General features: G+C 39.5%; 5 protein-coding genes across 12 annotated transcripts in view; 2 read left to right on the top strand and 3 right to left on the bottom strand.

Annotated features, from left to right (window-relative positions):
* oxtrb (oxytocin receptor b) overlaps nt 1–27,520 on the top strand; it is a 121,936-nt gene that overhangs the window by 52,305 nt on the left and 42,111 nt on the right.
* On the bottom strand, nt 900–6,970 carry LOC141773485 (putative G-protein coupled receptor). 2 transcript variants are annotated; one of them, XM_074645361.1, is made up of 2 exons: nt 6,657–6,970; nt 900–3,224 (listed from the first exon to the last, which is right to left on the bottom strand). In XM_074645361.1, exon 2 carries the CDS (start codon nt 3,126–3,128, stop codon nt 1,857–1,859), a length of 1,272 nt encoding a protein of 423 aa, XP_074501462.1. In that variant the 5' UTR covers nt 3,129–3,224; nt 6,657–6,970; the 3' UTR covers nt 900–1,856. The 2 variants fall into 2 exon arrangements, with proteins under 2 accessions (XP_074501462.1, XP_074501456.1); XM_074645355.1 differs by having other exon boundaries at nt 901–3,224; nt 6,643–6,970.
* On the bottom strand, nt 8,854–13,898 carry LOC141773453 (uncharacterized). Of its 4 annotated transcripts, none has more exons than XM_074645329.1 (6): nt 13,631–13,898; nt 12,679–12,851; nt 12,020–12,176; nt 10,740–10,918; nt 9,710–9,938; nt 8,854–9,586 (listed from the first exon to the last, which is right to left on the bottom strand). In XM_074645329.1, the coding sequence occupies exons 1-6, from the start codon at nt 13,758–13,760 to the stop codon at nt 9,384–9,386; spliced, it is 1,071 nt and encodes a 356-aa protein (XP_074501430.1). In that variant the 5' UTR covers nt 13,761–13,898; the 3' UTR covers nt 8,854–9,383. The 4 variants fall into 4 exon arrangements, with proteins under 4 accessions (XP_074501430.1, XP_074501438.1, XP_074501448.1 ...); XM_074645337.1 differs by having other exon boundaries at nt 13,679–13,898; XM_074645347.1 differs by lacking the exon at nt 13,631–13,898 and adding an exon at nt 13,262–13,304 and having other exon boundaries at nt 9,241–9,586.
* On the top strand, nt 14,100–20,048 carry rrp9 (ribosomal RNA processing 9, U3 small nucleolar RNA binding protein). Of its 2 annotated transcripts, none has more exons than XM_074645316.1 (15): nt 14,100–14,307; nt 14,448–14,533; nt 14,639–14,751; nt 14,843–14,910; nt 15,775–15,816; nt 15,932–16,058; nt 16,238–16,362; nt 16,451–16,543; nt 16,659–16,759; nt 16,855–16,989; nt 18,002–18,064; nt 18,181–18,326; nt 18,555–18,634; nt 18,785–18,858; nt 19,896–20,048. In XM_074645316.1, the coding sequence occupies exons 1-15, from the start codon at nt 14,227–14,229 to the stop codon at nt 19,996–19,998; spliced, it is 1,437 nt and encodes a 478-aa protein (XP_074501417.1). In that variant the 5' UTR covers nt 14,100–14,226; the 3' UTR covers nt 19,999–20,048. The 2 variants fall into 2 exon arrangements, with proteins under 2 accessions (XP_074501417.1, XP_074501406.1); XM_074645305.1 differs by having other exon boundaries at nt 18,181–18,338.
* grm2b (glutamate receptor, metabotropic 2b) overlaps nt 21,849–27,520 on the bottom strand; it is a 41,658-nt gene continuing 35,986 nt past the window's right edge. For 2 of the 3 annotated variants that reach the window (XM_074645378.1, XM_074645376.1), the window contains exons 5-6: nt 24,137–24,323; nt 21,849–22,520 (exon numbers count right to left, since the gene is read on the bottom strand). In XM_074645378.1, coding sequence (XP_074501479.1) covers nt 22,447–22,520; nt 24,137–24,323 — 261 coding nt within the window. In that variant the 3' untranslated portion in view covers nt 21,849–22,446. Of the gene's footprint in view, nt 22,521–23,291; nt 23,350–24,136; nt 24,324–27,520 lie in introns of all 3 variants that reach the window. The other variant, XR_012595158.1, reaches the window with a different exon arrangement.

Here is a 27,520-nt window from a genome sequence, read left to right as displayed (position 1 = left end):
GTTAGAGGCTGGCAAACCCTACAAAACGGCATCGGCTGCTTTCCGTTAATTGATCTCCAGCAGGAGACGGGTGACAGAGACAGTCAGTGTGTTGTGCTAATTCTGCCGGTGGGATTTTCTGTAGACTAATGCTGATTGCACCTGTTCACCGCACACACACAAATGCCATTGTGAAAATAAACACACTAAACTAAAGTGGAGGAGACTAAAAATAGATAAACAGATTTATCAGTTTGCTGCTGATCAGACTCAAACGAGAATGAGTGAACATGCGCTAGCTTGGAGGATGACCTATGACCTGCAGGTTCTACTATAGTCATACGTCATATTCCCATTTTACCAACCTTTTTCTTTTTTCTTTTTTTTTTTTTTACTTTGGGCACAAAATTGAGTTATTTGCCAAAAAAAATTTGGCAAACAGTGTGGCTAATCAACTTAGACCGGAAATGACTCAAATAATTATGAAATATCACAGAAATGCCAAAAAACACTAAAGGGGGCTTTAACGGCAACAGACAAATACTTTTTTTGATCCTGTTTGAATTCCGCCAGGAATCACACATACGATGTTTGTCAATTTAAAGGAGGATTTTTCAAATCAATAAAGTCACAGTTTGTCGTAGTATCGTTTAGTTTAGTGTGAAACCGCTCAGTGAACTACATCTCTCGTCTCGCACAATATACGTCACCAACACTAGCCAGCTAGCTAACTTAGCTATGACCAACAAATAGCTATGACAGATGAAACGTTATCTTACCTGATGTGTTTTATCCAGCAACTCCTGGTCTTTTTATCAGCCGGGAAGCGAAAGAACAAGCAAGACCTCTTGCTGATGTGAGTTCATCCCAGTAACACACAGGCATCGTTGCTTCAGCGAGAGAGACGTCACTTACGCGATTTTTGGGTGTGTCGTCTTTCTAATTACGTATTTTCATAGTCTTATACTTCAACAGTTTTACAACAAACTGAGACTTTCTTGACTTGCAAAATTATCTTTTAAATTTACAAACATCACATGTGTGATTCATGGTGCAATTCAAACGGGATCAAAAAAATATTTGTCTCTCTCCGTTGACTACCGTTCATATATTTTCCAAAATAAGGTCCCATGGTGGTCCACCGGAAGGGGCGGGACTTCACCTCTCTATTACTTGTTTGTGATGAACAATAAAATGAAATGCTTCCTTATTAAGATCTACACAACTGATGAAAGTAACCAGTGTTTATTTGCACATTTAAAGCAATAAGAAATTATACATTTTTGAACAAAAAAAGTGATGTGTCTCTTATACAATAAATAAAGTTCACACAAATTCCTGCAACACACACACAACATGACAACACTGAATCACTTATACAAAGAATATTGCTGCTATATTGATACCGCATATAAAAACAAGTAGTCTTGAAAACTTGTGAAAAATGAATGACATTTCTGAGATAGTATTTACCTGTAGATGATTTACTATTCAAGTATGTGATATTTGTGTTCATTACCTTTTAACAAAGCAATGATAAGTAACTTTGCTTTAGTAGCTAGTAAAAACAAAGTGTTCCTTATGAGATTAGTAACTTTATCGCTACTAGTTTTACCACAAATACAGTAACAATAACTCAAGAAACTATGTCACTTTCTATTCCAGTATTGTTTCTGAGTGTAATCTTTAGATAAAAGGAACAGGTTTCATAAATTCAATTCATTTCTTGATGCTGTATATTTTACTGTATGCAAATATAGTTTACAAACATATTGTAGACAGTCATTAAATAGACATGTGGATCACTTTTTTAAAATCTGGTAGCTGTGATAGTCCTGCAGGCTACTAATGTTGTGGCACAACAGTGAGGTATATATCTAACTGAACTCTTCTGGGATCTGTCCTGGTAACTTGAAACCAGTCTGCCCAGTTTGATCCAGAGTGCTCCTAGGACTGGATGTGGCAAAGCTTGCCCGTGTCTCTACCGTGCAGCTGGTCCTGTGGAGGAACTGCAGGAAGTTCTCGTGGCCTGAGCCCTCGTGGCTAGAGATGGCCAGCTCCACCGGCCGGGCAGAGTAGCAGCGCCTCAGCTTACAAAGTTCCTCCCTGATCTGCCGGTTAAGAAGCCCGTAAAAAAATGGGTTAATAGCAAAGGAGGAGTACGCCAGCCAGGTGACTGTTTCCTCCAGATCGTCGGGAACCCTGGGTGTTGCGTCTAGCGTCAGATGGAAGTGAAAGGCGAAATAAGGCAGCCAGCAGATGAGAAACTGGCCAACAATAACCACCAGAGTGAGAGCGGCTTTCCCTCCGCCAAAAGGCCTGTCACGCATAATCCTACGCGGGGCGTTGCGGGTTGTGATGATGGTCGTCTGGCTGTTTATTGAGTCAGTCCTGCCCTTGTTTGTCCACAAGGGCAGGGGTCCATGCTGGCGGGCAGCCACACGGGCCACCTTGTACACATTACAGTAAACAGCAAAGATCACAACAGCAGGCACGCAGAAACAGCTGACACCGAAGAACATGGCGAAGATTCGTCTGTGGTCGCTGTGGCTCCAGTGCAGCGAGCAGTGCGCGGCACTGATGGAGCTCAGGCTGCCGTAGGACGGCCACCCGAACACGGTGGACAGCCCCAGCACGGCAGAAGCCACCCACACCATCACTATCACGGCCGCGGTCAGCTTCAGCGTCATCTTGACCTCGTAGCGCATGGGGTGGACGATGTAGTAGTAACGCTCCACACTGATGGCCGTGATGGTGAAGATTGAGGAGGCTATGAGGATTACATTGAGGAAGACGTAGACCTGACACTCCGGCACGGTGAACACCATGCCGGCAAAGTACGGAGAGCTGGACACGATCTCAAGAGGCATGAGCACGATGGCGCACAGCAGGTCCACCGCACAAAGGTGGCACACAAAGGCAAATTTCCTGAGATGAGGGGCTTTTATGACAACAACAAGCACAGCGGTGTTGGCTAGAAGCGCCAGGACATTCAGGGTCACCATGAAAAACATCCCTGTCAGGTCCTTGAAGCGTGTCAGCGGGTTTGGGAGGGTGCCCAGGTGTCTGCTAGGAACTGAGGGCATCGGGGCCCAAGAGGTGGTGCTGTCATTGTACTCTGGGTTCAGAAGTGAACTGTTTTCCTCCATGATTCATAGTAAAGGTTTCAAAGTGAAAGTACACATCTGTATTCCAGACTCCCCCATTGTTCAGTAATGAGGCCGGAGAATCCTTCAGACATCATCCTGTGTTGGAGAAAATAAAATTCATTAAAACATTAACATTTATGACAAATCATGTTCAATAAAGACTACATTAAACTACAATAATTCATTATTTAGCCACTTGGGAAACCAGCTGTGAACATAACACTGACATATTATCACCTTAACATGCTGGCAATCAGATTCCTATTTACACATCCAGCAGATACGGAGCTACATCAGCATTCATTTGGAGTTGTGTTTCTGTCTACCTGGTGAATGTAAGTCCAATATTGACTTTCTTTTAGCTCTGTTTTTGGCCTCCACTCAACTTTCGAGCAGCTAAATACTCCACTATGTTGTTGCTAACTTTGTCTGTCTGCTGTTAGCTGCTGGGCCGGTAGTGTACAGGTACTCAAGCAATTTAGTAATGCACTTCTTTAAAGTTGGGGGACACAGATTTTAAATATGTTGACTTTTAGCTCCAAAAATGTTGGATCCTACATTTCCCATAATGCAACTATTATTGTCTTTTTTTTTTTTAGACCTTCCTTGGTAAATGTCTACATCAAACTCTGTACCTCCAGTTTGTAATGCAGACTTTCTCAAAGCTGAGATAATCCTGATGACATCACTATGATGTCATCAGGGTTGACTAATGCTGCAATCCATTGCAAGTCGGAAGTCGATAATTCCGAGTCGGTAACTTCTAATCTAAATGCGTCCCGGTGCATCTGCTCTGGAAAACAGCAGCAAACTGATGTTTGTAAGTAAGTGTCTGAGCTTCACAAGCATCTACAGAGGACTTACATCAATTACCACGTATAAAGTACCTTAACCATCATTAAATGAACAACTAGAGAATCATGTGAGGAAAAATTTCTGAAAATCTAATTTAAGACATTTTAAGGATCCGCGGTAACCCTGTTATACGTTGTTACAGCAAGTTTCACACCACAAACGCTACATGAAACACAACATAAAGGTCAAAAATGAAGAAAAGGTAGTTCACTGTGTGTGCCGCCATGCTGCTGTGACATCAGGTGTGTTTATGTCGGCGAACTTGGGCCAGATAAATCATTCCTGAGTTTCGGACATGGAATTCCGACTTAAATAACCGTTCCGTTGCACTTTTACGTGTCAGAGGTCAGAGTTCAAGTACAATGGATTGCAGCAAAAGTTCCTCCAGAGCCACAGAAGACATTATTGTTGTTTTTATCAGGCTGAGTGGTACTAACCATGACAAGTAAACTGATCTTTTGGTGTATAGTTGGTGGAGCTCCCCTTTAAGCCCCTAAAGGTTCTTGGAAATGCATCAAAACAGGAATTTTAATTGATTACATTGATGTGCAATTACATGCAGTCGTGAATCCTTATTTAATTTCTTAATATTTCCGTGCCTGATATCAAATGTGTAAATGTAACCATTCAGAGATCTCACCGCAGCCTCGTAACCTTCAAGAGAACACAAACATACATGCCTTAAAGGTATTGGAAAGTTAATCAATAACTATTTGTGAGACTATTTAAGAAGGGATGCTCTCTCTCTCTCTATCTCTTAGAAAGGGGGGGACATGATCAATAGGAATAATTCATGGAGGACACCCTGTCTCTCCTCCATCCGTCCCCATCCTTTTGAAATGAAAGATAATGAGTGTGCTTGTTTTAGCCCAGCTGCAGGGAACTGGCTGCATTGATTAGTATGTGTTCAGTGTCACCCTGCACTGCACCATCAAAGAGGAAACCTCCTACCAGGACAGGTTTGACCCCCGATCGCTGAGCAGTTCCTTATGAAAAACAACCAGAAAGCATCGACTGAATATATATTATGTGTTTACTGTACATTTTCATTTAACAAAATGCACAAATGTACTGCTTTTGCAGCTTTCCTTCTCTCTGTAGTGGCTTTTATGTGCCTCTCCATACATGTATCTACCATCTTGTGCTGATAATCAGGTTTCAAATGTAGGATGCTGTGTCCTAAATACATGTGCACACTCGCTGCCACTGATCCACTGATGCTCTAATCTTCTCTGGTGGTGGACAGCTATTGGCATGCCACGTTTGCAGTGAGATTTATCCCCAGGAAGGACTAGTGCGTGTACATTCTCATGCATATTATGTAAGGGTGTCCTCATTATTCATCATGTTGCAGAAGCAGCACAGCATATGCTATACATGCTTTAAGTTTTACTCCTGAAGAGGATGATCACTTAGCCAGCCACCTTTTTTCCCTAGTTTATTTTAAAACCTTCTGTAATCATTAATTCAACAGCGAAACATGCAGTGGATTTTGCCTCTGCTGTAGCTCTTCTCTTTCTACATTATAATGAGGATGAGGGAATTATGCAGGTTTTTTAATCCCTCATAAATCCGTGTTATAGAGTATTTTATCCTGTACAGAGAAACCCAGTAATCCCACCCTTTTGTTACGACCTTCTTAATATTGTTAATTACCATTTGTAATGCAAAACGTTGACATATTCCAAGTGATTACCATTCATTTTTATATCAAAACAAAAAGTGTATATTTAGCATTAAATATCTTAAAGATTTCAGTGGCTAAATGGGCTATTGGAATGAAAAAACAAACCTAATTTGATTCTGATGTAATTTAAGTTAAAGATAAGATATTGAAAATAACAATGTGTATTGCATTACTCTAGGATATTATTATCCTCATTGAGGAATTAAAGAAAAAACAAAAATCATATTGATGAGTTGCAGCACATTTCCATTACAGGAATATGTTGATGTAAATATGCTGATATTGTAACAGTAGAGTCCATCATATTCCACCTAAGATATCAAAGTAAAATGACAATCAGCGATATATAGGCCCCATCCTTTTCAGGTACAACATGAGCAACCATTTGGCTGCAAAAACGACATGTGTGATGGGTGGACGACGAGTCATTACATTTTGTTAGTTTGTTATTTGTATGCTAAAAAGTTAATGTTCAAAACTACCAAAAATCTTTAATATTTTAAAATGTATATACCACTGGTTTATAACATCATCACTTCCCTCAGAGAGTTCATAAATGTCTTAAGGTTCTTGTGTTAACCTGTAAATTAAATTCCCACAATAATTATCAGTTCATTATGAATAAAATGATCATGAATCAATGTATGATTTGTAACACTGACCTTAAATTTAGTTTACTCAAATATATTGTCAGTCTTTTCCACATCCTCAAACACATGCATGGTGCTCAAACTATTTTGTTTATTCTAATATCAGCCTAAGACATATATAACAGAGAAATGATAGAAGAATTAATAAGCAATGCTTCAGAACTAAACCTCTCAGGAATTTGGAGTGATAACATTATATAGAGAAAAACATTTAAGAGCCTTCTGTATTTTTTATTTAATTATCGAATGCACTAAATATGTTGTCAGCATTTATATTCCTTTCTATGAACGCCATGACGACTTACTTACAAAAGAAACTTACCCAACAACTCTTACATTTTGAAAAATATCTGTAGCTCCTCAAAACAAGTTTTCTCTGAGTTTTGTAAAGTTGAGTATTTCCAAATCATGGTGATGACTCTTCTCTGAATCCTTTTAAAAGCATCAAACTCAGTGTTCAGGTGTTGTTTTTTCAGGTTTGTAAAAGAGTTCTTGTCGTCCTTACGGAGATCTATCAGGAGCTAAAGGCAAAAAACTGTGAAAAAAAATGGTTGATTTCCATGGAAAGATAGAGACATAGGAGTCTTAGTAGAGGACCCCGGGGAGAGCTGACACTGACAGAGAGGTGATGTGCTCAGCGTCCACTGAGACAGCACAGCTGGCTGAGCCAGAGGACGGGGGAGGAGCCAGCAGTTGGTGAGTGTTCAAATCCCATCTTTCAAGACAAGATGACTCTATCAAACTGACTCCCGCTGACATTAACCATGTCCCACACACACACACACTGTTTCATCAGTCAGTATGTGGCAGTGACTGTCACACACTGTCCTCTATGCCTCTGTCTTTATAAATGTCCCTCTATTCTCCTCTCAGCTTCTGAGAGATTACACACACACACAGAAGTGTTGGCTGGATTTGTTCAGTCCATTCACCAATGAACACATAGTATGTTCTTTGCTTTTAATGGTGTTCATCTTATTTCTTGATCTTTTTTTTTTTTTCAAGTGATAGTAAACTTCATTTCAAAACAGTTTTTGAGAGTTGATCATTGCCAGCAGAAGAGCATGAAACAGCTCAGCGCTGACATCTGTTGGCTGCTGGGAAAACAAAACTCCCAATTAGATCTTACAGTACTTCACTGGTTCCCAAACTGGGGCTCCTGATCGCCAAAGCTTCACAGGGCTGTCGCGAGGCCTTTATTTTTTATATAGTTTGGCCTATATTTCTGCATTTCATTCATTTCTGTGAAGAAAACTAAATGAAATTCATTTTAAAGTTTGTATTACTAATTAAGATATAAACAGGATAAGGACACAGTGGAGACCTAAACACAAGCTACATTCACAGAGCCTTCCCTCTCTGCTAAACAGCCTCGTCCTGTATTAGAAATGTATGCAGTTAAAACAACCAAAGAGCCAACAGAACAAAAGAGAGAAGAAAACACTGTATTTATAAAAAAGAAAAGTCTATTAAATAGGTACGACTGTTACAAATACACAAATACACAATACAGAAAATTGTATTAAAAGTCGCTAAAAATAAGAGGAAAACTCATATCTTATGCAATATTTACAGGAAATAATCTGCTCAAAATTCATACAAATCACTCGTTTTCGAGCTTCCTGCAATTATTGCATTCAATATTGGGTTGATTATGGGTTAATTGTACAGTTTATCAGTTGTTCTGTACCGTTGTTATGCATTGAATCTGAAATATCCATAAAATATGTCACTTAGTCAGGGGTCATCAGTTTACTCAATGATAGAAAAGGGGTCACTTAAAGCTGCAGTGGGCAGAATATTTTTGGCATCATTGGGCAAAAATCCCATAATAACCTTTCAGCATATTGTAATTCAAGTGTTCTGAGAGAAAACTAGACTTCTGCACCTCCTCATGACTCTGTTTTCAGGCTTTAGAAAATCTAGCCTGTGACGGAGACTTTGGCCAATCACAGGTCAATTCACAGAGAGCGTTCCTATTGGCGGAGGCAGCTGTCAATCACTAGCAAACTCCGATCAAACGGTCAAACAAGGCAGCGCTGATCAAATATGAATCAATATTCTGTTACGTTAATGACTATTTCTCTCCTCAGATGTTTTCAGAAACATCTTGTAGTGTACCGTTTAGCTGTAAAATGAGAAAGTTTGCTCCGGCTGGTGGGCGGTGTTTGGTATTTCCTCAACTGATCTCAACATGGCTGCCGGGTCACAAACTTTCTGATTTTACAGCTAAACAGTACACTACAAGATCAGCGCTGCCTAGTTTGACAGCTGCTCGGAGACGACAGGCTCCAGTTCGGCTGATTGGTTGTTTTCCTCCGGTCTGTGAAATCTTGCAGATGCCGTTAAGAGCACCGGAGGACACAGAGAACCATGATTTTTTTTTCAGATTACCTGTCTCATGCACTACTATCAGGATGATAGTCATAATCATATTTGCTCCAATTCTGCCCACTGCAGCTTTAAGGAAAAAAGTCGGGAACCAATGCTGCACTTTACTGTGCTGATGTAAGAAAGGGTCCAAGTTAAGATATCAGTTTCAAAAGTTTATTGGCCCTTATGTGGTTAAGAACAACGAACACAGAAAAGAAGTGATCTAATAGATGTTGTGGAAGCAGAAAGATTAATTATCATTTACAGCATAATTGCAAAAAATAAACTATTCTAGAAGCACAGTATCACTTGGTGTAATGCACAGTTTGTCGTGAACAACAGGGTACAATGGCACCCTATTATTTGACACAGCCACTTACTACCTCAAATTAAATAAGAACACTTGGTAAATGTTTTACCACTGACGATTACACACGTGACATTTTATAGTGCTGTTGGTTGAGTCACCAGATTAAAATTTACACTTTTCGAACACACGACAGACAACAGCTGTAAAAAACTAAAACAAAGGAAGAATTCTAAAAAGTGTTGAAAAGATAACTAACTTCAAGCACTACGGTAGATTTCAATACATAATAAACTACAGGTGGGTTAAAAAAGGCAACCTGTCATACATTTCTATCAAACATGAAACGCTGGTGACCAACAGATGAAGGCAGACTCAAAAGGTTATAACTGAGAATCATTTCCCATTGCTCCGTTTTCAGGCAGGAGTGAAGCGTCGGAGCAAAAGCTTTGATCTAGAACAGCTTTGTTTTCAGCTTTACCCATACCCAGTCTCTTCTTTAATAGTTTGTCCTCATTATTCAACTTTGTGCGGATTGCAATTTTTATTTGGCTGCTATCAACGCCGAATTTGACCGCCACATGAGCTGGAAGAAGAAGCATGATGACAAATTTAATCTCCTTTTTGCATTAATCAAATCCATAAATAATGAACATCAACAAAGAAGGTCTGTGTGATTGAAAAAGATACTAAATGTTCTCCATCTTACCAATTAAACTTCTCAAGATCTCAGGTGGGAGTTGAGGTTTGTGGCATTCCTCTCCAGTGAAGGTGTTCCTCCGGCCCTGCAGAGAGTGTGTGGCCAACGTTTCTCTGTCAAAAAGTATCATCAGCATAGCCGACGTGTACTTTTTGTAGTCTGCGATCTCTGCGACGCGCATATAAAGATGTTTTGGTACTCGAAGATCCTCAGAAAGATACAAGAAGTTGTGATCGTCCTGAGGAGCAAAAAAAAAAAAAGAACAAATCAAAAGTTTGCTATAAACATATTAAGATGCTTTAAAGGAGCAGTGTGTAACAGTTCAGGGGATTTATTAGCAGAAACAGAATATTCATAACTATGTTTTCATTAGTGTATAATCACCTGAAACTAAGATTTGTTGTGTTTTCGTTAGCTTAGAATGAGCCCTTCATATCTACATAGGGAGTCGGTCCTCTTCACGGAGTCCGCCATGTTGCTCCGTCATGTTTATACAGTCGCCCAGAACGAACAAACCAAACACTGGCTCTAGAGAGAGACCTCAGTTTTTTTTACGTTACCTGAAGGCCACCGTAGTTCTCCGACACGCTTGTGAAATGGCAGTAACGTGAGCCACAGAGTGCAAAACCGTAGTACCGCCAGTCGCCGTCTGACTTCCGTTGCTCCTAAAGTAGTGTTATTATGGTAAGGATGACCTCTGAGTGAGGCGAACGGTGTTACCATAGTTTTGCAATCAGCTGCTCATGTTACCGCAATCTAGGAAAGGGAGGAGTGAGCAGAGGGGTACTCACTTGGTTGCAATCTGCAACCACACCACTAGATGCCGCCAAATCCTACACACTGTACCTTTAATGGCTGAATCTGACACCACCACTTTTATAAAATTGTTTAATAACTATTACTTGAGATTAAAAAGTATCAAAATATTGTAACAGGAGTGCTGACATATAAATTGTTCTCCTATGATAACAGAATTTAAGTGAACTGAGCAATCTTCCAAAAATGGTGTTATTAGAAGACATGGAGTTTGAGCTATGACCTCTGGGATATTATGCTCCTCTCCCATCTCGGCCTCAGGCTCAGGCAGGAAAGACATAGATTCATCTTGAGAGTTCTGCGGTGTTTCGGCCGTCGCCTCGCCTCCGTGGAGAACGTGATCCAGAGTGACTCGCAGTTCATGTGCCGTGTGCCTCATCTGCATCATGAGAGTGTTCATCTCTGTAAAAGAAATAAAGTGTCAAACCACTTTAGAAATGAGTTTATTCACAATGTAATTAACATTATTAGATGACATTTAGAGCATATGGCTCAGGGCCACAGCTAGGATCTTAAAGCAAAACCCTCAAATCCCACCTAAGAAACTTTTGACATGCCAACAGCCAAACCCATAAAAGTATCTAAGAAAAATTTAAATAATTTCACAATTTATTTTTCATTTAACGGCTCATTATATTTTTATCTCCCTACATAGTGGTCTTAATGCCTTCTCTACACTTATTTACATGTATGTAAAGAATAATACATAATTTTGATTTAATTTAGTCACAGTTTTTTTAACAGGTCTGTAATTTTCAATAATTTCCTAGAAAGTTTCTTGAAAGAAATTCAGTAATTTGAAACCAATTGTAAAGAAAATAGGAATGCCCTTGGAAGAAACGCTCAATTTAAACACAAATGAATACATTCTTTTATTTTTTTTCTCAGTAATTTCTGGAGACTTAATTCTCGGAACATGTTCAACGGTACACTCGCCTGTAGACTGATGAATGACTTCGCTGTGTACTGACTAAAAGACTCTGTTACTCTAGTGATTAATTAGAACTATTTAACTGGAAGTGTAACAATTACATTAACAATGAATTATTTCCCTTTCTTTAGTACCAAATTAAAAAAGGTTTTTCTTGCAAATTATTCAGAAATTACGGACACGAAAAATAAAGCATTACCTGTAATGTGTTATTCTTTGTCTGAGTTGTTTTGGTCTAAAAAAAATAAAATCAGACTCAACCTCAAAAAGCCCAACATGTGTAACATGTCCAGCCCTGGCTGTGAGTACAGCGAGTCACATACAGTAAATGGACTGTGTGGACATTAAATGTTTAATGTCCTGATGAAGGTCCTTGTTGACCGAAACGTTGACTAATAAAGCAGAGAAAAGTGTGTGCGGGAGCAAGTCATTTTTTTTAAAAAGTACATATTGGAGGGGATCTACTCCCAGCACCACAAACAAGTTTGAGAATGTGCATGTTTTTTCTCTCCTTGAGGTATTTCTTTTTTTAGCATATTAATTAATAAATTAGTCATCTTTTTTCCACCCACCTTTCAGCTCCCTCAGCTCTGTCTCGGCCAAAATCCTGCATCTGCGTTCATACTTCAGTTGTGCCTGCAGTTGCTCTATTTTCATGAGGAGGCTGATGGTGTCTGTTCTGAGTCCTGGACTTGCAATGTTTTCTTCATCAAATTCAATCGATTCATGCTGCAAAATGAGAAGAAAACAACTTGTCATGGACATAACAATAAATCTGTGCAATATTAATACACTGAATGTGAATACATTTATCTGTGAAATATATCCTTGATGCAATATACTGTACACCTCAAGTGCAACTTTGTTTACATTTTATTTATTACATCTACCCTACCTGTTTTACAAGTGCAATTACCTCTGTTTACATTACATCTATTTTTATATTTTATACTTCTAGTGTAACACTTCTGTTTATATTTATTTATTACATCTACTTTACCTGTTTTATTTGCTTTATAACTGTGTGTGTTTTTACCTGTTATATGTTTTATGTACCTTGTTTAGTCTTGTCAAGTATTTGTTTTAAAGCCCTGACCAAAAGTGGCAACTGTGACTCTCGTTGTATTTAATACAATGACAATAAAGCTTTCTATTCTATTATATGTGTAGTAGAGGTAAACAACAGTTGGTTTTGTATGCACAACCACATAGCAAACTAAGCATCTCTCACCTCATTGTTAGGAAAAGGTGAGTAGCTGGGCTCCTCAGCCAACCTGTACTTATCCTCCACTGGATCACAGCCAAACTCCTGTGCGTCAGGGCCGATTTTGATCATCTTCAGAGGGGGTTGTGTTGGATGGGTTCCTGCGTCTCTCTTGGGTGGCATTGGAGGGTAAACTGTATCTGGAGAGAAGGAGTACACATTGGATCAGTGGACACATCAAACTAAGGATACGTTCCAAATCGCATACTTTTTCTTTTTACTTCTAGTACGTACTTGCAGCTGCCCTTACAAAGTACATACATGCAGTATGCATACAATTGGGACATTGGAACACACTACTTTCTCATAACATTGCATCTTGAACTTTGACCCTCTTGTTCATGTATCCCCTGCACAGAGGATTGTGGGTCAGAATAGCCAGAAAAGTATGCTTGTAGGCTTGCATACTGCAGAATGCGACCTTATGTAGTAGGACGTCCTGGTATTTTTTGGCATACTGCATTTGACATACTATATTGGGACATACTAAATCTTTTTCTGGCATACTAAATAGTATGGTAGTATGGGTATTGGAACGCACAGTACGTACTAAAGGCGCAATAGTATGCATACTGCATGCAACACCACGCAGCTGCAGTATGCACTACAAGTAAACATAAAAAGTATGCGAGTTGAAACGCATCCAGAGCTTCTTCTCCTCAAGATGGACTCAAACTTTGAGTCAAACTTTTTTTCCCACTGGCTCCACGTTTGTTTGTCTGTTAATTAAAAACAGTAAAGACATGAAATGTAAAAGTTAGTTCCCATCTCCTCTTCTCCCCTCCTCCTCCTCCTCCACCTCAACCCCTCCTACTAGCCTCCAGAGAGCCTCCAGATGGAGCCTCTGACTGATAGCTACTAACTGTCTGTCAACACATCATCACATGCATCACTGTTAGTCGGTTCAGAGGAGGCTCACCTGGCTGTTCAGCTTCTACTTCACGGATAAACCTGTAAACACACTCACAGTGAGAGCAGAGCCAGCAGCAGTAAATGGCAGTACTGCGTAGTAGAGGAAGTAGTAGTACTACTGCAGTAGTACAGTACATAGATCCTCATACAATTACGCCTCATTTACAACAGCCGCGCGACACCTCCCCGGTTAAATATGTGTGAAATACCGCTCCTGAATTTATCTTTTACTCTGTGAGGTTCGCGTGTGTTTACAATTACTGTGTTGTGAAATTTATATTTTACAATTATGAGCGGAACAAAACTCAGAGAGCGAATTCCCCGAGGGAAGTATTTAGCCCCAGCACAGTTTCCTGCTCAGCTGAAATTCTGGATTCGACCAATGGGAATGCAGGGATTTGAGAAAGGGGCGGGGTGTTTAGAAGGAACTGTGAGAATCAGCCAATCAGCGTCTTGTCTTCAGCTGTGACTTCAGCTTCCTAGTTCGGTTGCAGTGTACACCCATGTGGTTCTGTGTTGACTTGCTGCCTTTTGGAGAGTTGAAGAGTTAAAACTGTCTATAGTGAGCGTTTACTTTAACAACGCGACACACAGCGTTTCATAATGGCTGCGCCATTCTTTATGAAGACAAAAGACAGTATCAAATTAGTCAAAAAGGGGAGAAATCCAGCCATAAAACGAAAGGTGAGTGAGCTGCACTGCTAGCAAGGAAGCTAAGTCTGTTAGCTAGCCAGCAGGTTAACACATGTGATCTGAGCTGATCTAAACCTGCTAAACTCAGTCACTCAACATCACAAACCCTTCATTTCTTCCTCCTGCTGCAGGGTGATGCGGACAAGAGCAAACTACGAGCCAAGAAACCCAACTCCAAACACAATGAGGAGATCTCCAGCGACTCTGAGACAGAGAGGTTAGTGTCGGATGTGTGCTCACTTGAGGGTTGTGCATTGATATGGTCTATAACTATACCAGGGCATTTGTAAAACTTGCTGTGATTTTGTTTCTTGTTGCTCAGTCCTGTAGTGCCCAGGAAAAGACAGGCCAAAGAGGAGTATGACTATGAGGAAACACCACAGGAGAAGAAGCTCAGACTAGCCAAACTTTACCTGGACCAGCTGAAGGAAGAAGGTAAGCTTGTGTTTGTTATCCATACAGCTTAACTTGAACATTACTTCTATGCCTGTATGTATGTATTTATTGTGTGATCTGATCTCATCAGAGGAAGATAAAGCAGAGGAGGACTTGTTTGAGACTGATCTGGTTGCTGGAAGACTTCAAGAAGAAGTGGTAAGAGTGTCTTCTGTGTTAAAGCACATCATAGACAACAGTGTAATTGCCACTGGGGACATGGGACATCACTTTTCATAATCCTGTTTCCATCTACCACCACCACCTCTGTACTTTTACATTTTAGTGACAGCGTAGTTTCAGATTGATCATTAAATCACTCTAACAATATCTTACTCAACAGCAATCATAATCCAGATGAGTGGATCTCTGAGCAGATACAAATGTTGATATGATCAACTGGGACCCATTCGTTTATTAGTGTTTGCAGTGTTGTAGTGGAGGGTATACGCAGGTATATGGGGTATACGCACCTCTTTTTCTTGTTGTTTACAGTATACCCTCCTATCAGCCAAAAAGCTATTGAAATTTATAATAGAGTATAACCACTTCATCCTAAGTAACCTACCTATCTACCTCGCAGTGCATCCACCTCATCAACGACCACTACACCACTGGCAATATAATTTTTTCTGTGGAATTTATTTCCCGTGTTTTGCAGGTTTTGTTTTTTTCTCAGGGTACATGTAGGCTGCCTTTCTCTGTGTTTGATGGATTGTTGGTCTGCAGACACTTGTCATGGCTGATAAAAGTACTGCCACTAGTAGTGATGAGGGAAATGAAGCTTTTTGATGCACTGAATCACTGAAGCAATTATGTTGAACGTGTTTAATCTGTCAAAGTATCACATGTTTTTGGGATGTTCAATTCATTGTGTCTCCTCACCTGACTTCTGAACTAAACCCGCATCCTTGATCTTAGACTCAGTTTTTCTTTTTGGATTTGATATGTGAGATCAATTGCCATTCATACACTGGTCTGTGTTATTGATCTAGCTGTGTATGTGATTTTTTTCCCCCTCAGCTTGAACAAAAAGGAACGCTTCAGCGGCTTATTGCCAAAGATGTAAGTATGAGACTTTTCATTCCTTCGATCTCCACAGCGTGTCCAATATTGTCAGGTGAAAAAAAGCTGTTTATGAACGGACTGATTTTAATGTAATTTTTGTTCTGTCTTTTAGCTCATGCCACCGGATGCTTCAGAGATCAGAGTGTTTAGAGGACACAAACTTCCAATTACCTGTCTGGTCATCAGCTCTGATGACAAGTACATCTTTTCTGCTGCCAAAGACTGCGCCATCATTAAATGTTAGTATACACTGAAATTCATTTTATTATTTTTTAATTTTTTTTACTTCAGAGAAGTGTGCATGAAAATTGAGGGGAAAAAACTGAATGGATGTAGATAAATGTGAAAATGATCTTGTTGCTGAGGCTAATGGTCTGATTATGGCATTCTCAATTCAGTGTTTTTCTTACATCTTCAGGGGATATTGAAAGTGGGAAGAAACTGCACACAGTACCTGGTGGAAGGAAAGGGACAGAGGATCGGCATGTTGGACATACAGCCCATGTCCTGTGTATGGCCATATCATCAGATGGAAAATACTTGGTGAGTAGGATTCTCTCAGCATATCCTGCTTTTGCCAGTAGTTTGACATCATATTGTAACAAAAGCCTCTTTTCTCAACCTCCTTTAGGCCACCGGAGACATGAACAAGCTGATCATGATCTGGGAGGCAGAAACATGTAAACATCTATATACATTCACAGGACACAAAGGCCCCGTGTCGGTACGTTCTCCCTCGTTCTCTCTGTTGCACGGAATAACCTTTTTTTATTTAATTTGCGGCTACTGTAGCTCCGAGGTCCTTCTGTGAATCACATCAAATGTCTTTTTCTCCTCAGGGTCTTTCATTCAGGAAGGGAACTCACGATCTGTACAGCGCTTCTCATGATCGCTCAATAAAGGTGTGGAATGTGGACGAGAACGCTTACGTGGAAACTCTGTGAGTAACTAATCAAAAAAATAATTTGTCTCACTGCCAAACAAATGCATTACTCTTGAGAGTTTGAATTTAACTGTGACTGTGACTCGCCGTAGCTTTGGGCATCAGGACGCCATCACAGGACTGGACAGCCTGAGCCGTGAGTGCTGTGTGACTGCAGGAGGACGGGACCGCTCAGTGAGGGTGTGGAAGATAGCCGAGGAGTCTCAGCTGGTGTTCCACGGCCACGAGTGAGTCTGTCTGTCTTTCCTCTGTTGGTTTTTGTGTCTGGCTGTTCGGACCTTTTGAATTAAGATGTGTTTGTCTACTGTCAGATCCATATGAAGACAGAGCTGCACACTAGTTAAGAGACACATTTTAAAATTGTCAAGTAAGGAAGTATTACTTTTCAAAGGTTAAAAGAACCCAAACATTTTCTGAGTTAGCAGTGAAGGTTTATTTTTTATTTAACCAGGAATTCCTTTGAGATTTATTGGAAAGTAGCTGTGCACACAACTCCAAATCTTAAATAGTATATCAGGTGCACAGCAGTGGCAAGGATAAAAGAAACAAACGATAATGATTTCAAATCAGTAAAAAAACACCACAAACAAGACTTGGACCAAAAGTATTGTAAAATTAGTTCCTACAGTGTTTTATAAGTATGACCAGTTAAAGAACAATACGTCTGAATAGGGAGTACAAAAGAGTAATTAACTCTGTAAACGTCCACATCCAAGTAAGAAGAGTAGTGCTGCCTTCAAAAGTAACCTGTGAGCTCATGGTTAGTTAGATAGATAGATAGATAGATAGATGTCCTTTATTGATCCCAAATTGGGAAATTATTGTTACGACAAAAGGAAGTCGTGAACACAATATTCTTGCCGTTCAAGTGGTGAGAACAGCGTTGCTAGGCAACGGCAATATTAACGTTACTGTCGGCATCTAGAAGCCACACATGCTAACAATTTAGCAAGCAGGTTTAATGCAGTAAATGCAAAGGCATAATGACAGAGACGAGGCCGTTGAGAATATCATAATTTTTTTCTAACATATTATAAAATTACGAAGAAAAACACTTGACGACTAAAATTACAACATGTTTGTACAACATGTACAATATGTTTATTTGATTCTCCAAAATTCATAGCAGATTTGATTTTGGTAGAGAACAATTGACTCTATCTCTAATATTCATCTTCATGTCGTACAGTTCCTGTGAGCATCTCTGAGTTACTCTGTCACTATTCTGTCTTCCTCCAGGGGTTCAATTGATTGTATCCAGCTCATAAACGAGGAGCACATGATAACAGGAGCTGACGATGGGTAAGACTGTCGCAGCTTTTACAGTCACATTGTCTCAATTTTTTGAACAGTTGTGTAACAGATTCATTCATGTTTCTCCTCTTGTGTTCCTCTCTCAATTTTCTGAACGACCCCAGGTCTGTGTCTCTGTGGAGTGTCAACAAGAAGAAGCCTCTCAGCACGGTGAAGAAGGCTCACGGTTGCCATGGCGATGCGGGGCTGGAGCAGCCTCATTGGGTCGCCTCGGTAGCGGCGCTTCAGAACTCGGATACCGTTGCCTCAGGTGCCTCTAGCTGTGAGAGTCCTCCTTACCAGCTTTTTTAATATCACTCATACATTTACTTTATTATCAATTAAACCTTTACACGGTTTGTCTTGTATGAATGCAAATGCAATCAATATAATTAATAAACCTTGTCCTGATTAACTGCCCTACACCCTCATAAGTAGAACAGTTGATGATATTTTTTTAGCTGTTGTGATGTAAAGTTATATTGGTTCTTCTGTGCAGGTTCACACAACTCACAGGTGCAGTTGTGGAAGTGTGGCCAGAATTACCGCGGGCTGCAGCCTCTATTCAGTGTACCAGTGGTAAGCTCTTACTTCCTCCTCTCTTTTGAAAATGATCACATTTACATAACGTGTTTTTAGCCCAATTATAAACATTATTTACATTCCTGGCAGCCTCAAAGGCCGTCTCAAAATATCTCACCGTGTCTCTTCCTCTGCTTTCTCTCTCAGCCCGGTTTCATCAACAGTCTGAAGTTTTCGAGCTCCGGTCAATTCTTGGTGGCAGGAGTTGGACAGGAGCACAGGTAACTGAAATAATGATCACGTTTCCATAGAAACTGTCTCTAGAGGTCCCTATCAACTTACTTGTGCAGTGCAGGCTCATGTTCAGTGAATTAAATGTCCACTAGATGGCAGCGTTGATCCACCTGTAAGCCTCTGTCAGAGGTGACCAAACGGTTCACTTGTTTCCAGGAAGAGAGATGACATCGTTTGACTGAAAGAAACTCGAGAACAGCTATTTACATTGGGAAACATATTTTTAGATAATGTCCAGAAAAATGACACATAATGATGGATGTTTATTAATTATGGTGTACATTGGATGATTTAAAAAAATCAGCCTCGTACCGGGAAACGTAATTTAGATTGCAGATGTTGCTGCAGTACATCTTAAAGAAGACTTGTGATCTGGATGATTTGGGTTGCAATAATAACAACCAATAAACAGCTCATAGATGTGTTTTGAATCTAATTTGGAGATTTTGGTGGTTGTGAGGGTTTTGCCTAAAGTTAATAAAAGATGATAATAATAAACTTTATTGATAGAGCACTTCTCATACAAGAGATGGAGCTCTACGTGCTTGAAATGCAAACAATTGAACATGAGCAAATAGACAATAAAAAGGTAGATGCTAAAATATACAATTGAAATAAAAGACCAAGAATAATAAGAGAATAAGTGACATTAACTATAAGCCAAATTAAATCTTTTAAACTTTCTCAGCTGTTGTTTAAAAATGTTTTAAAGCGTTTTAAAGCGTTTTCATTACAATCAGAGCCGACTGTCTGAACATAACCTGAAGGATAAAGTGACTCGAGTCATTTCCATAAACTGGGAGCTTTATCCAAACTTGACAGTTCAATACAATTTGTGTGATCAGACCAGAGTTTGAAATGATCCCACACACACACATTATAATTATTAGAAGGTATTTGCTCTGATTTCACTGTCTGATTGACACTGATTCACTTTTTCCACCGAGGTTTGAGGTGCTGTTATCTGGTTGATGTAGTCTGTATCCGTTACCTCTGATTCTAAGTGTGTTTGTTTTTTCTGCAGGTTGGGCCGATGGTGGAGACTAAAAGAGGCCAAGAACGGGATCTATGTTATTCCTCTGAAAAGGAAACCTCCAAATCCAGAGGAAGCCAAGACAACTGAATAGTAGACTGTTAAGAGTCCTTTATTTTGTAAATTAAAGGTTTATATACTGCCTATGTATCATGTGTTTCCTTCTCTTTAAGAAAAAAATATAGAAAGTTTAAAAACCACCCAGAGTGATTTGTTACAGCGGTTCTCTGTGAGTCTCTCCTGGGATTTTAGTTTGTGAAGAATCTCAAACCGCTTTAGTGAAGGAGTCAGTAGCAGCGTGGGCAAGGTGGGCTGAGTCTGGATTAGGCCACAAGCGAGAAAAGACTGTATTGTAGGCGTCGGTACATCCTGTCCAAGCTGACCAAGACTCTTCTCTCACCATCTTATAATCCAAACTTGTTTTGTTTTCTAACTATTTTTGAAAATTCTGCTGAAAGTTTCTCTGTCAAATTGTCTGCTGGGAAAAGTTAACCTTACTCTTAAAAAATCATTAGGTGCTGCTGAAGGAGCAAGATTCATGGTTAAGTTTGGCTTCATGCTAACATCGTCATGGAAACTGCTTCTGTGTAGGTTATTGTCAGCCTGTCAGAGCCAAACATTAAATTACAATTAACTACAGGAGAATAATTTATTTCTGTTGGACCTGCGGCGTCTTTTAAATCTTGCGAAATGTAAATGACAAAACGGCATTAACATTTGCATTCAAAGGAATGTGACAAGCAATAAAACAAATTATACAGTTAGACAAAAGAAGGTTGCTTGCTTACATTATTTGACTGTAGCTATCAAATAAGATTTCCAGATGCAAAACAGTGGCTGATATCCTTTAATTACATTAGAAATAATGATTAATTAGCATAATAACCCTGATGACAACGATACATCAGAGGCGATAATTAACATTACAGTTTTGTATTTGCATTTTCTCCAATTTTCCTGCAGGTGTCCTCTTTGGCTTTGGTAGAATTGTCACTGTCCGTTTCACTGATACACAATTGTTTTCCGTTACTCAAATTATTTAATTGTTTACAATAAATGTTAGGAGGGAATACCATTTCTACTTTTACAGTTAAACATTTTGACAGTGACCTTTCATTCTGTAATTAAAGTCACTTGTTGATGGGCTGAACCTATAAAAAGAGACAGTGGGCGGGTTGTTTATAGATGAGTATTACAATTTAATATCAGGAAACTCCAATCAGTATAAAAGATGAAAAAAGTCCAACTTGGGTGAATACATTTTATAGGCACTGTACATGTATAATTGCACATACTCAACTAGTTGTTACAGCAATAGTTATAGCTTGGAGATCTGAGCAATGGATACGTCTTAGTAAGGTAATCGAGCAGAATTAAAAATCATGCTGCACCTGTTAGTGACTCATGTATAAGAGGACCTATTATGCTTATTTTCAGATGCATACTTTTATTTTGGGTTTCTACTAAAACATGTTTACTTGCTTTAATGTTCAAAAAACACTTTACTGTTCTCATAGCGGCTGTGCTGCCCCCCCCCCCCCGAAAAAACCCAGTCTGCTCTGATTGGTCAGCTAGCCCGCAATTGTGATTGGTCAGCCGAACCATGTGTTACTTGGTGACATCACCACGTTATGGAAGAAAAGGTGGGACTTCAAGCAAGGCGTTTCAGGCAGTTCAGGAGCCGTGTTTCTATGGGGGAGAGTAACTCCTTTTGGCGTGGACTTTGGGCTTTGTAACTTTGCAGACTTTTTACATGCAAAAAAAAACTATATAACACTAAAGGAAAAGGGGAAAAGCATAAACGCATAATAGGTCCCCTTTAAAGGAAGTTAATTTGGTTTTGAAGAGGGAAAATAATCAAACCCTGTGTGCTAAAGTGGTTATTGTCTCCGAATAACTGCATTTAGTTTGAATATAGTCAAGAATTGCAAGTGTGAACCCAAACACATTTAATCTTTTAATATTAAAAAAACATTTTATTTACATAAATTACAGGAAAGCACACACTGTTCTACATTAATAACACACATCCTGTATATTGTCTAGTTGCCTACTTTTCATCACGTTCACAAAGGTTAGTCACATATTCTGTAGAACAGAAGGGCTAAATTGAATTCATAGCATTTATTTTTTTCGTCCATGTCTACAACATTTGGATATATTCACAGCACTGTAAGGACAAGATAAGAACAGCCTTTTGTTTAGTATAACACTATTGCTTCACAACCACCCATTTGACAACAAGACTCTTTAGGACAAGGCACGGTGCATTTAATCACATCTACCTGTAAACCGAGGAGATCACAGCATATTAAATCTATACAAAAAGGCTTTACAATTGATACATACTGCTCGCTGTAGGAACGTCATTTAGCTTTCACAGTTAAGAGTTATACCCTCGCCACTGTCAGTCAGTCTACCCAGACAGAGTTATCTCTGCAGCATGTTGGATGGCACAGGGGGTCTGTCGTATACAGCCCTGTCGGATGGACGGATGAGGGATGATGGGATGGTCTCTTGTGCTTAGAGAGGAACCCTGTTTTCACAAAGAGGACGTTGTAGAGTCCACCACCTCACGGCCGTTACAAACTGCCGGTACGTAGTTAGAGGCTGATCCTGGGAGAAGAAAAACAGGGAGGTTAGCCAGAACAGAACTGCAGACCTGAGAGTGAGCAAACGTATGGAAATGGACAGTCGCTGGCTGGTTGGGGTCAACTTCTTCTCAGCAAGTTACTAGTTACATGTACATAAGTATCATACAAGCACAATTTTGAGTGCTTCCGTTTTATACTTCTTCATTCTCCTACTCCACTTATTAATACATGTTTACTGTATTTAACAGCTACTTTGCTGGCTAAGACTCTACATACAAAACATACGATCAGCTGATAAAATATGATGCATTGCTACAGATTAAAGGGGACCTATTATGCGTTTGTGCTTTTTCCCTTTCCTTTAGTGTGTTATATAGTTTTTTGTGCATGTAAAAGGTCTGCAAAGTTACAAAGCCTAAAGTCCACACCAAAGGGAGTTACTCTCTCTCACAGAAACGCTGCTCCTGAACTGCCTGAAACGCCTCGCTTGAAGTCCTGGCTTTACTTCCGTAACGTGGTGATGTCACCGTGTAACACATTTGCATAGCGGCTTGTTTGGCACGCCCTCGAACAAAGCTAGTTAGAGCGGAGCCGGAGCGGAGTCCGAAGAGTTTGGTTCGGTTGACCAATCACAACAGTGGGCCAGCTGACCAATCAGAGTAGACTGTGCAGCCGCTCTGAGAAAAGTAAAGCATTTTTGAACATTAAAGCATGTAAACATGTTCTAGTATAAACCCCAAATACAAGTATGCACCTGAAAATAAGCATAATAGGTCTTCTTTAAACTACTCACCAGTATATAATGCAGTTACAATTAGTGAAGAAGACCCACTCCCCATAAACGGCTCATTCTAAGGTAACAAAAACATAGTGATTATACACTAATGAAAACATAGTTATTGATATTATATTCCATTTCTGCCAATAGATCCCACTAAATGTTACACACTGGTCCTTTAACTAAAAGCTTTGAATACTTCCTCCACCTCATGGCTCTCAATCATTACAGCAAACATTAATTTCAGATGACTAAGATCGATGTCGTTAGTCCGGGAGAACAATAACAGTTAAACTAACCTTTATCTGCACATTTGTAGTTTGGACTAAAAACGGTTTGAGCTCTCCTAGCTCTAACAAAAAGGGAAGTTACACTGACTGCACTATGTAAACTTTATGTGACTGTGTTTATTCTATTCATGAAGTTTGCACTGTAAATTAGTTGTCAGTTTATTAAAGAGCTTTAGATAAGACTTATTTATCCAACGTGAAAAGGAACATAATGATTGGATTTTAATTGCTTAGCCACAATGACACAAAACCAGAGGGAAAAAAACAAACATTCATTATTGTCTGGTGTCTTAACTTTTATGAGGTGTTTTACAAAGTACAAAATATTCCATGTAAGTCAGGTTGCATTTCTCTTTTTGATTGCATTGTTATTACTTATGTCCTGTTTTGGAAACCTAAACTATTGCAAGTTATTAGGTTGCAGCTGATATTGCAAAAGCTATGATATAGTGAAAATGAGATGAAATTTCCAATCAGAAACATTTATTAACACAGATGCCTTTGTGCTGATGTTCCTTTACAGTACTAAATAGAACAATGAGTACAAGATCTAGTGGATACTTTCACTACCTTTAGAGTAGCTGGAGCTGGGAGCGGAGGCAGAAGCGGACACTGTGGCGCTGAAGCGGTTGGCCGTGACTCTCGCCACGTTTTTCTGGGGCTGAAACAGGATGATGTGAACTTTGGGGGCGAAGAGGCAGCCGAGAACCACCGAACCGCTCAGACTGACGGAGATGCACATGGTGGTGGTCTGCACCTGTGAGGGGACGGAGAGTGGGTGGTGGTGAATAGATCAGTCTGCACTTGGATTTCCTCTTTTTTTGTCTTCAAAAGGACTAATGAAGTTTGTTCAAAGGCCACCTGGCCTCACGCACACACACACACACACACACACACACACACACACACACACACACACACACACACACACACACACACACACACACACACACACACACACCTGTTACTTCACTACAGCCTTTGATCCAATCAGTTCACTCAAAATTTCATTTGTTTCCTGATCTGGTAGACTCCCAGATCGTTAATGTAATTAGTAATGTGGGCCATTATAGGAGCCTACTACACCTACTACATTGTAAAATTGAAAGTAAAACTAAAAGCAATATGTTGTAAAACTGAATAAAGCGTTACGTGTTTTTCTTTTAACACAAACAAAATGACTTCTTTAGGTTTAAGCAACAAAACCACTTAAGGGAAAACATCGTATTTTGACTTAAAATAGCTACGTTTCAAAAGTGAAAGTGAAACTTTCTGCAGACAACTACACGTTGTTGGCTCCAGTCTCCTGGGTGAAAGTTCCCCATCCATCACCCCCAACCTCGACCCAAAATCTGAGTTTCATGCTGTCTATATTAACTGACTTCCTGCTCCTGTCATAACTACTACGGTCACTAGAGGTCGCTGTCTTGTTCTTTTATACCTTCTATTACTAACAGTGATCTACCATGTGAACAGATGATAAAACCTACTAGTAGGTGTATTAGGCCCCTACTGACCCACATCTATGGAGCTTATAGCGACTGATAATGCCTATTTAATAGCCTGACAACAGTCTAATCAGCTGTAACATGAGAGTCACAAATTATCTTCATGTCCTTCATCTTTCCTACCACATCCTAATCACTTAGTTATAACGCATAATTGCAATGGTCTTGTATTACAAATAAATAAATGAATTATCAACATTATCTTGTTGGTCTCTACTAAATAAAATGTTGTTAAATATGTCTTAACTGCAACTTTGATTGGTTTCTTGTTTTTACGTGAATGAATTGTGGTAAAAACACATTTCAAAAATGTATGGCATCAAACAAATGTTTTTGTTAGTTTGTATAAATATGAACACAGATGATTATATGCCAGATAATGTTCTTTAACTGTGTTTAGTCGCTTTTAAATTTGCTAAATTTAATTGTATTTGTTTTACATTACCCTTGTTACTACTTTGATTTTTCTATGTAATGTGCATGTTTCCTCCTCTATAAAAATGACAAGTTTGCCCTAAGTTGCCGTATCCTGCAGTCATGCCGTTTCATACTGGTATTATTCTAGTATTATTGGCCACATTTCCATTTCCTATTATGTATGTGTTTGTGTGAAGTTTCAATTATGAACATTAGCTATTCTAATTGTGTTATCTGTATGTGCATGAATATGAGGGGGCAAGAAGAAGAATGTGGAATAAGCCCAGCTGGCTGTCCGGTAAAGTCAGGGCCTTGTTAGTCATATTTCAGTTGCTAATGTGAGCTGACTGCTGGGGTCATCTTCTCTTCCCACCCCACTGGTTACCCCCGCAGTCCAGGAACTTCTATTTGCAGAACCACAGCTTGAAGTGAAATCCCTCCTAAACATACAACAACAACGCTGCATAAATATGTGAAGTCCTCATCAACTTAAACTCTAGACTAGAAAAATAACTGGTGAAAACACAGCCAAGACTGCAGCCTGCAGCTCCTTATCTCTTTCAGCCATGAAGCTGTTTCCATTTAACAGTTCTTTATACATATAATTATGAAGCACCAATAAGACACTATAAAACTGACAGCGAAGAGAACTAGGATACACTTTTTACTGTATTTAATGATGAGAGCCTTTTTAAAGCTTTTATTATATTTATATGGTTTCATCAACAGACATTTGCATTTTAATTTGGATATAACTGCATTTTATCAATTATTTTCACACTTTCCTTGTCTTTTATGATTCAGTATTTTAATTTACTGAATTTATGTATAGTTATATAGTGCACATACGTCAGGCATTGACTATTTCTATATTTGTAATGTTCCCTTTTGGTCAAATAAGGAGAATAAAATGTACAAGTGAAGGAGATTTTAAATAATTTACACGTTTCTGAGCATAAGATGTCAGATATCTGTATCCATCTGTGAGTTCATCATGATTCACTGGGCAACAAGGCTAGTCTCTCTCATTAGAATAGCTCTGTGCTCTCCAACCCTAATTTGAAATGTGGCAACTGAACCCACAGACATTATTATTGGTGTCACACAGAACCAAAGCACCAAGGTCTCTGTTGCAGTGCCAAACCTCTCATTCTTTCAATTACTTTGTGCGCTGCCTCTCTGCTACGAAGCCGTACTATATTCTACAACGTGCGGCCGCCTGGTCGGTCTCATGAATCCCACTGGGGATCAGGAAAGGTAAAGGTTTCCAGTTCACGGTTTGGGTGGCGGGGAAGTCTGATTGCTACAGACATGAAAAGCCTGAGGTACCTGATGATGATACAAAGCTTGTGTCATCTGGACCTCCCCCCGATCTGTTTGCACAACAAAGGCCTTGTTGCACACCCTGACCAAATGGAGTGGCAGTAGCCTTGAGTCTGCCTAAGGCCCCGGCACTCATAACTTACATGGTCTGTCAGCTTTATGCCCGTTGTTTTCTCTTATTTGTCTTACTTTAAGGATAAAAACATTATTTTTTTCCTTGCAGCTATACACTTTCTACTCGGGGAAGAATAAAATGTATATTCATATTTTTCGCCTGCTGCAGCATTTCAAACAAGTCCAATTATAGTTATGCATAACTCAGCCCACTCATTCAATGTCATTTATGCGATCCGGGGTAAATGCAGCCTTTAGCTGCAAAACTTTATCCCCTTGTGACAACTCTGCAGGAGATATGTCACATTTCCTCTGACTATTATAGGAGGCAATGCCACTAAATGAGCCAGCACTCCATGTCCCTGCTTACAATTATTATTATTTTTACCACAGGTCATAATACTGCTCGGCTGGTTTTACTAGACAGGGCCAGTTGTGATTTTAGCATCTAATAACACAAGCTGTAATAAATCTCAGGAAAATCATCGTTTGCACTTGAAATGTGTCATTAAGCATTTAGTAGTGCTGCGATTCAATGAATCGGTTTGAGTGTCATTAATTATTTCTATCTGTATATTCCAGCCTTATCCGT

Source organism: Sebastes fasciatus, chromosome 1 (assembly GCF_043250625.1).
Source record: "Sebastes fasciatus isolate fSebFas1 chromosome 1, fSebFas1.pri, whole genome shotgun sequence".
Taxonomy (NCBI): domain Eukaryota; kingdom Metazoa; phylum Chordata; class Actinopteri; order Perciformes; family Sebastidae; genus Sebastes; species Sebastes fasciatus.
Note: the sequence above shows the minus strand (reverse complement) of the source record. Positions and strands in the feature narration are given on the sequence as shown.